The sequence below is a fragment of the Dipteris shenzhenensis genome, chromosome 2, assembly GCF_047967505.1.
Source record: "Dipteris shenzhenensis isolate YYH24624 ecotype China chromosome 2, Dip_SZ_1.0, whole genome shotgun sequence".
NCBI lineage: Eukaryota > Viridiplantae > Streptophyta > Polypodiopsida > Gleicheniales > Dipteridaceae > Dipteris > Dipteris shenzhenensis.
The window spans coordinates 58,101,963-58,115,379 of NC_141597.1; the positions used below are offsets into that span (position 1 = coordinate 58,101,963).

A 13,417-nucleotide genomic window follows, 5' to 3' on the forward strand; every position below is an offset into this window, starting at 1 on the left:
CAATTGGGAGATCAATGTGGTATGCCTATAGCATACTCTTAGCATCTTTAGTTACTTACTTGTTTGTAGCATGCAATGAAGAGAAGTTTGGATGAGACCCACCAAGCAACAAACAGTGCAACATCCTCCTTCACACAATGCAGTGCTTTTTGAAGTTCAATCTTGGCTACCACCTTATAGGATGTGTTCAGCATGTGGGCTGGTCGCCAATAGCCCACTTTCACCCTACTTTGGAGTTTTGGGAATAATTCCATTAAGCTAGCATTTTCATCTTCAAAAAATGCCCCTCTAAGGACCACTATATCAGCCATCTCTATCAAGTCTATTTTGATAAAACTCTAGAAGACTCAATAGTCACACCATGGGGCCCTAGTGATTTTTCCTCTTTCATAGCATTCAATTCTTCCCACAATTTATATGTTAAGAAGGGCCTTAACAATCCCACCCTTTGCACCTTAGAAACTTTGCACGGCATTTAGAAACCTTGAACTTTAGCCTTCTATGCCCCTAACAACCACAACCCAACGTCAGCAGATATGCATTACCCTCTCATTGGACATGGGAGAGAGAACCACCAAACAAGTAGGAGGTGATATATTTTCATCCTTACCACCCTTCCTTGGATGGATAGATCCGATCTATTCTCTCTGTCATGACCTTAGGTCTATTGTTCCACAAAAACCTACTAAAGCCATCCTAAATGAGCTCAGCACAAGCCACTAGATCACAAGAAAGACATAGGTCCTCTCAAGCTCCCATTCAAAGCAAGATATAGATCTCTTAATGTGGGTTCTATCTTCGACCTTCTTAGTCATGTTCAAATCGCATACTCGAATCCAAGTCACTCCCACCACTTTCCCCTTTACGAATCCCCAACACTCATGTGTTTATTTTGCCCATTAGGGGCATACATATATATATTAAAATATATTTACTATTTATAAAAGTAAATATAAAAATGATAAATAAATTTATTACGTAATAAAAAATAATAAATGTATATTATATGTATGTATGCATATACATATGCATGTGTGCGTGTGTGTGTGCACATGCATGTGTGTGTGTGTGTATGTAATAAACATGTGTAAATGTATGTATTTGTTGTATACTAACTTACAAAATCAATCTCTCTCTCTCTCTCTCTCTCTCTCTTTCTCTCTCTAATAATCATTATTGTATTTAGATACATTCAAAAACAAAAATCCACTTGGATAATAGCACAAATATGACATGCACTCATACATAAGGTTGTTATGTCTTTATAGTATAGAGAGACAAACATGTAATTTTATGTGGTGCTTATGAAGGGCACTCGCGTATCTACCCTTTAAGACATTTTGATTTGTGGTACCTATAAAGGGCAAATGCATTTTTTTCTTATTTAGACATTAGTATGTCAATAGGAAATTAGAAGGGTGGACCCTTTACTTTTGGATTCCTATAAAATTGAGTTCATCCTTTTGGATATTCGAAAAGGCACCCTCCATGTTGTCCCCACTTTAGGTCTATCCTTTCCACCCTTTTTTCCTTAATGGAATCTCAACATTTTCTCGACATCTTATACAGGAGTCCTCACGCATAAGAAGATTAATGTCTTAGTGGTGCTAGTCCTTGCATCCACTTGCTTACACTATGCAAGAGCCCTAGTCCTTGGAGATTAATGTCCTCATGGTGCTAGTCCTTGAATTCGCTTGCTTACATTAAGCAAGAGCCCTAAGGGAAGCCCTACTATTATAACATAGTGTTTGATTGCATTGGAGAATGGAGGGGACATGCACACAGGTAGGTTGGATACTATATTTGACGTTACCATGCCCACCAACTAAATGGTGACCTCCTCTATTAATTGATCGACGTACCATTGGACCAAAGACAACTAGAGGGTGCAAGGGGTGGCCCTGAGCACTATCACCACTATAGAGTAGGGTAGATATCCTCCATACTCTTATTTTTAGCACTTCCTTGAGCATAGGGGATAATTGAGAATCTTTTGGCTTATCCCATGCATCCATCACCATTTGTGAAGAATCAACCCAAACATGGAAACTTGATATTTGCAGCTTTAACGTTGATAATTAATCACACTCAGCCAAAGTGTTGCCGTTGTAATTGTCATGAACTGCTCAAGCAAACTCATGAGCGCCTTTGCCTTGTAAGGGACTTCATCAAATGTAGGGCCAGGTACATTAAAACCATAAGGTATAGCTGCAATAACAAATTTGTACTCATTCTTTGGCACTATCTTTTTGATCACATCATAAAAATTTGGTAAATAGATTTCTCCCCGATCAAACTCTAATAACTCATTAATAACAATGATAAATTGTTGTCATGTCCAAATGCTCTTTTTCTTTGATAGCTCAATCTTGAAGCTTGCGGGCACAATGGCTATCTCTGTACCCTTCTTGCTACGTCTCTGAAGATTATTACTAAACAACTGTTTAATCTTTTTTTAGCATCGAAAATTTTGCATTGTAAAAGACAAGTGTCATTAAGGTTTGCATACTAGATTTGACATACCATGCTTTGAAGACATTAAAGTATGGCGCAAGGCTCTCCATTTTGCTACTCTCAGGATACTCCATTTTGCTACTTAATTGAGCACTTAATTGAGCAAGGCTCTCCATTTGGGCTCTTCGCGCGCGTCCATTCCTTTCCCTTGGCAAGGAATCACCTAGGCGGCACAAGGTTAATATTGTCCCAACTGTAGCATCTTGAGCAATTTGCTCAAAGGCATTCCCAATCTGCATCGAAGCTTAAATTTCCAATATATGAACGAGCTGTCAAAAATATTCATGCTGCTAAGACAAACATGGTTCTTGATCTCATCCACCCCCTACCTGACATAGAGCTCTATCCACGCTTGCAAATCCTCTGAACTAATGCTTTTATACACACTTTTGAAGTGCGCCTAGCCATAATCCTTTAGGCAATACCTGAGCATACTGTGATGTGTGCAACTTCCGTTGCTTAAGAGCTTGACACATAATCAAGCCACCTTCTGGCCGGTTCTCATCCCAACCCAGATATAAGCAGTTTATTGACATCCTGTATACTTGTAGCAGAAATACGTATTACAATTGCAAGTGCAAATGAGATAGTGCACCCCTACTCTCAACCGCATAGAATCTTGACAAACAAGCCTACTCCAAAAACTTATCCACATTGGAAAGTATACCTACATCGACATCACCACCTCCGATTCCTACTATGACACTGAGCTTAAAGACCTTAGGATCGCCCATCTTGGTTGGCTTGCTACTAGATTTTCTCAACCTCGCACTCTTCTTCTTCTCCTGCTACACCAAACCATACGTTAGCACCTCCAGAAAACTTGCAACGAAAAACAACCTGCAATACTTACTCGTGAGTCGCTTCTCCATCACCCGTAGCAACGGCTGTCTCCATCACCCGTATCGGAGGCTTGGCTTCCCCACCGTTCTCACCTTCCTTCGCTTCCACAACACCGTGACCGTTTGCAATCGCCTGCACCCTCATGCTCGCTTTCCCACACCTCCACCGCAACCTCCATCTGTGCACAAACCTGTTTATCCCCTTTGACATCGTGAAGCAACCAAGAAATGATTACATGCACAATGATTTTGCAAAAAGCCTGTTTGACAAGCTCGCCAGCCCGTAGAAAACTCTGGAGAATTCCACACACAAAACTCCACGCGGTGACTCACCACGTGGCATGCCATGCAACCACTCTCCCTCCCCCCACACTCTCCACCCGCCTGCAATTAATTAATTAATGGTCCATGCGTTTTTGGCCCACCAAGTAAGTAACGGTGGCTGAGCTTGACAAAGCGAAATTGGAAGCTCTTTATTTTTAATTTTGAATTTCCACGTGTCCTCTCGTTCTCTCTCTCTCTCAACTTAAAGCTAAATTTATATTTATGTCCCCATCATTTTCTCCCCTTCTCTCTCTCTCTCTCTCTTCTTCTTCTTCTTTTGCTGCTTCTTCTTCTCACCTTTCAATTTGCCCGGGCAGGCCTCTTGAATGTATTCAACTTGTTTCAAATTGGGGGTCCCTATCGACTTAAAAAAGTAAAATGAAATTTAAAGCACACAACCGAGTTTCTTTCATTGAAAAAACAAGTAGATGTATGAGGGTGATGGGGGCATAAGGGAACCAATTGGAAAGGAGGACTGAGGGGGAGGATTCTTGAGTTTTGGACATTGAGGGGTGATTATGGAGTGGGGAATGTAGTTCAGACGAGGTGGCGGTAGGCTTTTTCAATCCATGGTCCATGGTAGTGCAAAATGATTCGCAAGACTCCGTGGCTTTCGAGTTGGACACAAAACCATTTCCGCCACTTTTCCACAGAAAGATGTGCACAAATGAGGCCACCAATGTAACAAAGGGGACGATAACCAGTCGCTTGGGAAAAAGTTGTTCGATAAATATGAGCTGATCTGAACGGCCACACAACGCAACATCTTCTCTTCATATGAACGCGGCCATAATGTAACAATGGGTCAATCAACACCTAGCGCAACCTTGATTCGATCATGTGGATCTTCCCATTGGGCGAGGGGTTGAAGAGGAGATTGATTGGTCCTGGTGGCGAAAAATCGTCCCAAAGTTATACTTAGTCATTAAGTGAGCGCGCGGCGCGGTCATTCATTCATCGTCTTCTCCATCGCCATCGCCATGCTTCCCTTCTCATCATCTGCTTCCTCCCAGGTTCGTCCATTTTTGTTTCCATCCTCCATCTTCGCCTTCAATTCTTTGGATTCCTGTTTCCTTCTTCTCGTCATTTGCTTTCGATCGGTTTTGTTCCATCCCCTATTTGTATGCCGCCCTCTGTTTTCCGGGAACGTCTCTAGGGCTCAGCTTGCTACTTCTGGACATTTGCATCTCCTCGGAAATGCGATCAAACTTGTGCAGCGGGTCGCCATTGATGCGTTTCGTAACTTTGGCTGCTTGCAGATCTTTTCCCACAGGTCGCCAGTGAGAAGATTCCCCGCTTGCCCGGTCGCTTTTCGTCGGCAGGCATAGCGTCCTGACTGTATTCTCACTTTATTCTCCGAAAATGGAGACTAGTTACAGCCTAGGCTGGCGGTGCCTGCTTGGAGACTCGAATCTGGAAGCGGAGAAGAGCCCAAGCGTCGTGAGTGAGTTAGTGGACAAGGCCTTTACAAGGCTAAGTGAAGGCCTAATGCAACACGGGTATAAATACTAGTTTCCAAATTTGCTTGTTCTCAGTCTGTCGTCTTTGTTCAACGTGACCAATATGACTAGACTTGATTTCCGTTGAGGAAGTGCGCAGCTACTCATAGCACTACAGAATTTTACTTGCGCAGATGTGTGCATTATCGGCGAAGGTGTAAGATTCGCGCACCTTGCTGCGATGAAATATTTGACTGTCGCCATTGTCATAATGAGGCGAAGGTTAGTGGTCGTACGTGTGAAAAATGGCTTCACAGGCTAACCTTATGATTCTGACCTCTATTCTCTGACAATCTTCTCCCTGTGCTTTTTTCAGGCCACAGATAGCGATTTTTCGAACCGTCACGAGATTCCTCGGCAAAAAGTTGAGAAGGTCCGTTTGATGGCTTTTCTGCCTTGTACTTGATCCTTATGATGCCTGTAAAGAAGCTTCTCTTGATTATTTTTTTGAGTATATTGCTTACATTCTTCACCTTTGAAATATGCTCCGCATCGTGGTGAAGACCTTAATACAGTGGTTTCGTTTAACCAGGTCATTTGTTCTCTTTGCGGTACTGAGCAAAAGGTAAGTAATTTATTGAAATGTTTTAGTTTTGCCACGACTCTAACGCACATTATGTAAAATGAACTTATGTCTTGCTAATTTTGTTTATCAACCACCCCAGGTTCAGCAAATTTGTGGAAGCTGTGGCGTGTGCATGGGCGAGTACTTCTGTGGAAAATGCAAGTTTTTTGACGATGATGTAAGGTTCTCATCCAAGCTGTACGTTTGAGCTCACTTAGCGCTTTGAATGTAGCGATTTGGGAATGCTCATATGTGAAGTTTCAGTACAACGTGGGCATTTGGCAAATTTTTGTCATTTCAAGGCTTTCAAGCTATCAAGAAGTTAGTTACAGCTTCATGTTACTGGGCCTGATCTTGCAGTTGACAAAGCAGCAGTTTCACTGTGATGCATGTGGCATATGCAGGCAGGAATATACTGAACTTTCGCACTTTAATTTATGCTGATGAGCTTTTGGATCTTCTAGGGTTTTTATTCTCCGTGTGCTAGATGTTTCGTCAGTTGAGTCACTTTCTCTCCTTTTGATCTCCCAGAGTTGGCGGTCGGGACAACTTTTTTCACTGTGAGCGATGTGGTACTTATTCCCTCACATCGTGTTTTCATATTGGACTAAAGAGCTGATAAATTTTAGCTATGATTCATGGCTTCACTTAAAACGTAGCACAATTAACTTTTACCTCTCGATTTATTAGCCTGTTTTATTTTAAAGGTGAGCTTTCGAGCTCAGTTATAAATATTTATATTCCTTGAGTCCATGTTTATTGTTAGTGATGATGGTAGTGCGCATGCCATCTGTTCTAATTCTGACCATATATATGACAGGATGGATTAAGGCCATCAAGGTTGGCTTTGTTAAAGCTTAAACTACATAGAACATGTGTTGTTCAACTTGGGACACCTTGGGAATAGACTTTATTAGTTGGCAACTACTATACCATATCTTTCTTGGAACTCATGAGGAAAGCCCATTGCAGCCATGTTTTGACCTCTTTGGTTGTGACATATATTTGGCTAATTTTGGTCAGGCAGGCCCTTTATAGTGGGCTGGTCCTGGCCTGGGACAGCCGACCAGCTGGTTGGCCTTAGGTTGGCCAGACTTACCACTTGGGTCGGTCATATCAGGTCCCCAAGGCGGCCTACTGGCTCCTTTTCTGGCATCACTTGGAGCTGTACTTCTTCCACTCTTTTGGGTGTTCTCCCTTGCTATATATTTGCCTCTCTCTCTCTCTGCTGCGCATTTCACACTCTCACATGATATCACATCTCAGGTTTGAAGGGAGCTAGAGCCTAGAAAGGGCAGCAACAGACGCGATCTGCTACGAGGCTTTGTGACGTGTTTTAGAGGGGGATTTCCACCCATCTATGCTGCGATTTGGTCTGTCCCTTCCCCAATTTGCTTCAGCACTCTTACTTGGGCTGTTTTGAGGAGCTCTAGCCCATTGCAATTAACAGGAGCAGGTGCGGAGCATTGATGGCTGGGTGATCTACGTCGGCTGGGTGGTTTGCACACGGTGTCGTCAATGGAAGGGATAAGTAGCAGGGTATTGTTTAGGTCCATATCCCACTCACCCTTATTGCATCGCGCATGGACGGTACCATCGCCTGTGTCTTGACCAAAATCATATAGATCCTCCAGTAGGGCAGTTTCTTTTTCAGGATCGGAAGCAGAGGTGTTGAGGTAGGAATAGTTCCAGGATGATCACGCATCTATGGCTCCCCCATGCACGGATGACAAGGACAAGTTGAACTCTCATTGGAAACTACAGCTCAAAGATTTGGTTCATTCATAAAGGCTCATGGGAGGTTGTTCAGGGGTTTGAGAAGAAACCCGAGCGACCTTCCAATCCCAAGAAGTGGACCCAGGATCAAGAGGATGAGTTTAAGGATAAGCTGGCTACTTGGGAAGACAATGACTCAAAGGCACATTCAATCCTTGTGCGCATCACGGAGGAGTTTTCTCCCGCAGTGCAGATATTGACAAGTGCATAAGGGGTATGGTCCAAACTGGAGGATCTTTATGCAAGGGACTCAGCGATGCAGGCTGTTATTCTATGGGGCAGCTTTATAGTCTTGAGTTCTCCAGCATAGTAGTACTATGCAACCCTTTTTGACGAAGGCTAAGGTCATCCATGACCAGCTTTTGTCCATGGGAGCTGCACTGACCTCTCTCCAGTTGGCAGCACTTATTCTCATCAAGCTACCTCCGGCGTATGACATGGTCTCTTCGGCCTTGCGGTGTCAGGCCTCAGCTATACGTTTCTCCCACGGCAAGCTGCAGGTCACTTCAGGTAGGAGCACGACTCTTTCATCTTAGGAGAAGAGCAAGAAAAATAGGAGCAAGTGTTACAAGTGTGGCAAAAGCGGTCATTTGGCGAAGGACTGCAAGTCCCAGGGTAAGTCTTAGGATTATGACTCGTCATCAGACTCTGACCACTCAGGAGGTTCCAAGGCAGCTGCAGTAAGGACTGCCTCAGAGCGCAAGATAATACCAGCTCTCTGACAGTAAGAAGTCTCCCCCCACGAGCATAGCCAGAGAGGGCACGTGGGAGGGAGGATGGGTTGCTTCTGACCCTTTTGAGTTGACAGTTTGGCATGCATAGGAGACTGTGGAGCTATGGACCGGATGTGTTCAGAGTTCATTGTTTTAGGTCGCAGTGGTGCTATGGACCGAGGAGCTCGAGTTCATTGTATGGGGTTTCTATATGTGATGAGTTCATTGATAGGTTCTTGGACGTGGTGTGTTCCATAGTTCATATTCCTCCATTGGGAACCCATAGCGATTTTTGGCTTGGGATATTACAGAACACATGACTTCTTTGGAGCATCAGGTGACATTTCTTTGAGGTACCAGGCACATTGGATCTATCTTCTAGGACATTTCCTGCCGGTGAGTCCATTGTGGCTTCTTCATCTGCCGGCCCTTAAGAATCTTATACCTTGGACTGATCCTCCTTTTTCAGATTCGGAGGAAATGGCTTTTCTTACTCTCACTGTTAGAAGAGTTCTTGTCCCTTTAGAATCTTTCCTGTTGGACTTGCCCTTGCGGGGCTTGCCGGCTTCCTCTTAGGGCAATACAGGACAAACCTCCTCGAACGGGAGAGGCTTCGACCTTTCTCCAGCTGTGAGGGCAGTAACTAGCCCATTGAAGCTTCGTGGAAGCTTGCTTATTAAAAGCATGGCAAGTTAATTGTTGTCCAGCTTTTGACCAACTGCTTCCAGTTGATCTATGAGAATCTCTACCTTGACTATATCTGTTTATCTTCTCGGCCTCAAAAGCGGTATCTGACAATTGAATGTGCTGAAGCATTGAATGATGAATCTGTGACATTTGTAGGATCCATGCCTCCACGACCTTGCCTGCTGTGTCTTTGGTCCTAGGGCTTAGTCTCACTAACTTGTACTCTGGCCAAGGCCATTTTTACCATGTCTTTATCTTCTAGAATGGGTAATTACTTTCTAGTAATTGTCCACAAGTCTCTTGCCACCATGTGATTCTCTGTCTTTCTTTTCTAGATCGGGTAAGTGCTCCCATCCAGCATTTCCTTTCCATTTAGCTTTTCACGTTTTAAATAAGAGAGAGAGAGAGAGAGAGAGATTTTATTCCTGTTTTTTGCAAGATTTTGTTTCTTGACTTGCTTCTTTGTTTGCTTAGTCACCTTCTTCTTTATTTCTTGTTTTCTTTCTCTTTTGCTTTGTTTTCTTTTGTTTTTGTTTTTTTTTGTTTTTTGTTTTGTTTTGTTTGTTTGTTTTTTGGATGTATTTTAGTAAGCACTGGGTTTGCCCAAGAGACTCCGCGGGTCTTTAGAAACCCAGTATAGCTGCTTATGCTTGGGCACTGATGACGACATAAGTGTTGCTTTGCTTGCTAAGTATGTCTTCCTTTTGTTTTTCATTAAAGTTTTTGTTTACCTCTATTTTTCTTCTCTTTCATTTTCTCTTTTATTTTCTGTGTAGATTTTTGGTCTTTAGAACAATAAAAAATCTACACAGAAAATAAAATAAAAAATCTATTTGTATGATTGGACATATTCTAGTCTTACAAAGGCTGGTGCAGAACTTTCTATGGGTTCAGATGACACATGGACTACTAGAGCAAGGGTTGCTTATCAGACAATGATCCTACCCAGGTAGAGGGAGGGCTGAGCATTGGTGATCTGGAGATGTAGAGCTGAGCTCTGTTGGGCAAGCTCTTAGTTAGGACTCACTTTAGTACACAGACTTGAAAGCTCTTGCTTCAGTAGGAGCTTCTAATGATCACTTCTTGCATATGGGGTTATTGGCAATAGTCTCACATGTGGACCTTCACACCTCAGTAATTGGGGAAGGTTTCTCCATTGATGTAGAGCCTGACAAGGTGTGGCAACACCTCTCCACTTGCCACATCCAGACCAGCCCACAGTGCAGGTACCAGCCCCTAATGTGGCATTGAGGGGTCTATGATCAAGAGGGGCACATGTTGGGACACCACATACGTATCAATTGGGCTTGGTGCTGCCTCTCTGAGCAAACAAAAGAGCAGTTTTTGAGGGGTGCTCGTGTGCAGTAGGCTTGAGGAGATTGACATATCCATGCTGCTAGTGTCTTGGCATGAGGACTTAGAGTGGTCCCCAATTAGAGCACCTGCCTTGATGGTTCAACCAGTTTTCTAGGATAGGGTGCTGTTGAGGTTCTCTTTTGAGCTGTGCACATTGATCTTTACTCAGTTTTCTACAACATATCAAAGGGAGGATTGCTATTGCTAGAGTTAGATTTGATAGACCTTGATCCTAAGGACTTGGCCTTTTTGAGGTGGTTGGGAGATGAGGGAAGAGGAACCTAACCCTGCAAAGATGAATTCTTTCAGTGGAGTTTGTGGCTTTGGGAGGGCCTTACACTTTTGAGATTTCAGTGGGACCTCAGGGCATGGCTTGAGTCGTTTTGGCCATCTAGAGTGGGGAGCGGGAGTGGAGTTCCTTTCATATACCACTCAGGTGGGGGGAGCGTCCTGTGGCCACCCTTCTTGGCTTTTGGCATGGTATCATCTATACTCTTCTTGCCATTTAGGGAGAACTCTAGGAAAGGCTGTCGAAAGTCGTGAACATATCTGCCAAGCATTGGACTGCAGGTATTTTTTACATTCTCATGGATCGAGGTAACTGCTGGTTGTATACCATTGACACCCGCTTCCGGGTAATCTTGGCGGTGAGCTGAGACCCTGAGAGATGGGCTTCAGGACAGCGAGCATCTTTTCATTTCAGATCCTTGTGGATTGCTGAGTTTGTACTTTCTCAAAGCTTTGAATATACAACTTTTTTCAGGGGGAAAACGATGTCGGGAAAAGGTGAAATTTTAATAGCATTCCTTCTCACATACCAATATAAATGAAATGAAGTATACTTATTTTGAACTCATTCTCACTGATGGTACTAGTCTAAATTCTGAGAAATAATCCTTCGGCAATTGAGTTTGCTGGCCGATTTTGGGCTCCTTGGTTGCTGTCTTATGCCTTTGGTCAGGACAGTTCTTCTTTATTGAAGCATCCTTATGATCATGGTCCCAAATCGTTAGTCTCTCTAACCACATGCTGAGAGTCTCCCAGTGTAGCCATCTAACAATGTCATGGTGGACCAGTGGAGTTCATTGTCATGAACAGATCAGTATAGGAGATACACTTCAATGCCAACGACATAGGAAATAATTTACTGATTTTGTCCAGCATTTGTGGTCACATCTAGTTAGATGTGTGTATATAGATGTTTACAAATGATAAGATTTTTTACTGGTATATGATGTGTAGGATGCTGCTATACAACAAAATTGCAAAACAAACATCCATGTGTGGAGAACTCAATGCAGCACAATTGCCCAGTTTGCTTTGAGGTGTGCTTGTGAACTTCCATGGGTTGGAATAAAGTGCAAAGCTTAAATCATATTTTCTTGTACAGTTGTGCGAAGGGCTTGCAAACTGCTTAGTTGTGTGGTCTATTTGTTCTGGATGGCAGTATTTGTTTGATTCATTGAAAGATATCAATGTTCTTCCCTGTGGACATACCATGCACCTGGAATGCTTGGAAGAGATGAACTCCCATTCTCAGTAAGCTGCTTTGCGATGAATTGCAACTTTTCCTCCAATTCTTGCAGAATATATTATTTTGGTGTCTTATTTTTCAACCTTTAAGAAGCTTGGCAAGTCTTCCATGATGTGCAGGTACACGTGTCCTATGTGCTCAAAGTCTGTCTGTGATATGTCTAGAATGTGGGAGCATCTCGATCGGGAGGTAAGGACTCACCTGATCTAAGCCAGCAACAAGAGAACACTGGCTATGTCTTCGTACCTAGTTCAACACTGTCTTTGTAAAGCAGTTCATTTTATTTGCTTGTCCACAATTGTCTAAGGGGTGAGCTTTGTCTTCAACTAATAGATAATGGTTCTCAATAGATTCACTGGTTTATGCAGATTGCAGCAACCCCAATGCCGGAAGCTTACCAGAATAAGATGGTACGTCTCTTGATGAGCTTAGGCATCCTACCTTAATCATGCTTGATAAACTTTGTACATGTATATATATTTATTTCATGTTTTGTCTTGCAGGTATGGATACTATGCAATGATTGTGGTGCCAACAGCGAGGTGTTGTTTCATATTGTTGGCCAGAAGTGCTCTAGTTGTAAGTCTTATAACACTCGTCTAACAAAGGGGCGTCCTTTGAGCACATCTGGATCATGAAGGGGCAGGCCTTAATCAGCTGTCGATTATATTCTGGGAAAGGCACATTAATGCCAGCTGAAGATGTGGCTAAAATTTAGTCAATGGGATAACTGATGATCTAATCAGCTCGGCGGCACAGATTGAAAGCTTTTGGGCTCCTTAGGTCAAATTGGTCACAACGTATTTTCTCAGCCAGCACATTGCCTCTATTTGTTAGCATTCCCCTTTAGCTCTGTATTATTCAGACACGAAATCCCATTATTGTAAGTGGTTATGCCACTTTATCTAATCATTTTTCCAAAGACCAACTTTGGCCTGGATTTCACACTACTGTAATTCTTTGACATATATCTAGGGATCTCGCAGACAGGCAATGCCTTCTGTATGAAAGTCAAAGATTGCTGTCAACATCCCCCATATGTGAAGTAACGCTTCTAGCAGTTAAACGCGTTAAAAGTCTCGCGTGCATTGTGCAGATTTTGCCTATACAAAGACATTCGAAAACTAAGGAGGGGCCAGCAGACCCTGTGATCATTGTCCTTTTCCAAAGAGACTCGAACATGGAAAAAGGGAGGCTCCATTCTTAAAGCCAGGCACAAGTTTGCAAAGGAATGTGAAGACATGCTCTACAACAGAAAAAGCGACGAACCAAAAGTATCATGTGGGACTAGAACTTATATCCTTAAAAAAGATCTTTGCAAAACTCTAAACGTTTCCACAAAGCTAATGACTACGAGAGTTTAAAAAAGACATGCTTGAAAAATCATACTTGAAGAATTTTTATATAAAACATGCTTAAAAAGTCATACAAGGTCAATGACATGTAGAAAGAATTAAACCTAACACGCCAATCGATTTCAATACAATTACTTGAAGGCACATGTTAATGGAGAAATAGAGGCAATGAAGTTGAAACTTAACCACAAGTAGTAACCTAATCAACCAGGCAAATCTCTCTCTCTCTCTCTCTCTCTCTCTCTCTCTCTC

The 13,417-nt window shown here is 42.8% G+C and overlaps 1 protein-coding gene across 2 annotated transcripts; it reads left to right on the forward strand.

Annotated features, from left to right (window-relative positions):
• Nucleotides 1-4,487: 4,487 nt before the first annotated feature.
• Nucleotides 4,488-12,859, forward strand: LOC147905047 (E3 ubiquitin-protein ligase RZFP34-like). 2 transcript variants are annotated; one of them, XM_087389574.1, is made up of 13 exons: nucleotides 4,488-4,693; nucleotides 4,940-5,179; nucleotides 5,314-5,401; nucleotides 5,496-5,552; nucleotides 5,712-5,744; nucleotides 5,845-5,922; nucleotides 6,105-6,148; nucleotides 6,276-6,316; nucleotides 11,519-11,601; nucleotides 11,724-11,815; nucleotides 11,930-11,999; nucleotides 12,179-12,220; nucleotides 12,314-12,859. In XM_087389574.1, exons 2-13 carry the CDS (start codon nucleotides 5,043-5,045, stop codon nucleotides 12,446-12,448), a joined length of 900 nt encoding a protein of 299 aa, XP_087245700.1. In that variant the 5' UTR covers nucleotides 4,488-4,693; nucleotides 4,940-5,042; the 3' UTR covers nucleotides 12,449-12,859. The 2 variants fall into 2 exon arrangements, with proteins under 2 accessions (XP_087245700.1, XP_087245709.1); XM_087389583.1 differs by lacking the exon at nucleotides 4,488-4,693 and adding an exon at nucleotides 4,725-4,801.
• Nucleotides 12,860-13,417: the final 558 nt, after the last annotated feature.

What these genes read in the sequence shown, in the direction of transcription:
- LOC147905047 (XM_087389574.1), top strand. Translation starts at nt 5,043, where the DNA reads ATGGAGACTAGTTACAGCCTAGGCTGGCGGTGCCTGCTTGGAGACTCG. An exon ending in GAAGGCCTAATGCAACACGG is followed by an intron (nt 5,180 to 5,313) that starts GTATAAATACTA and finishes TTACTTGCGCAG; the next exon opens with ATGTGTGCATTATCGGCGAA. An exon ending in GAGATGAACTCCCATTCTCA is followed by an intron (nt 11,816 to 11,929) that starts GTAAGCTGCTTT and finishes CATGATGTGCAG; the next exon opens with GTACACGTGTCCTATGTGCT.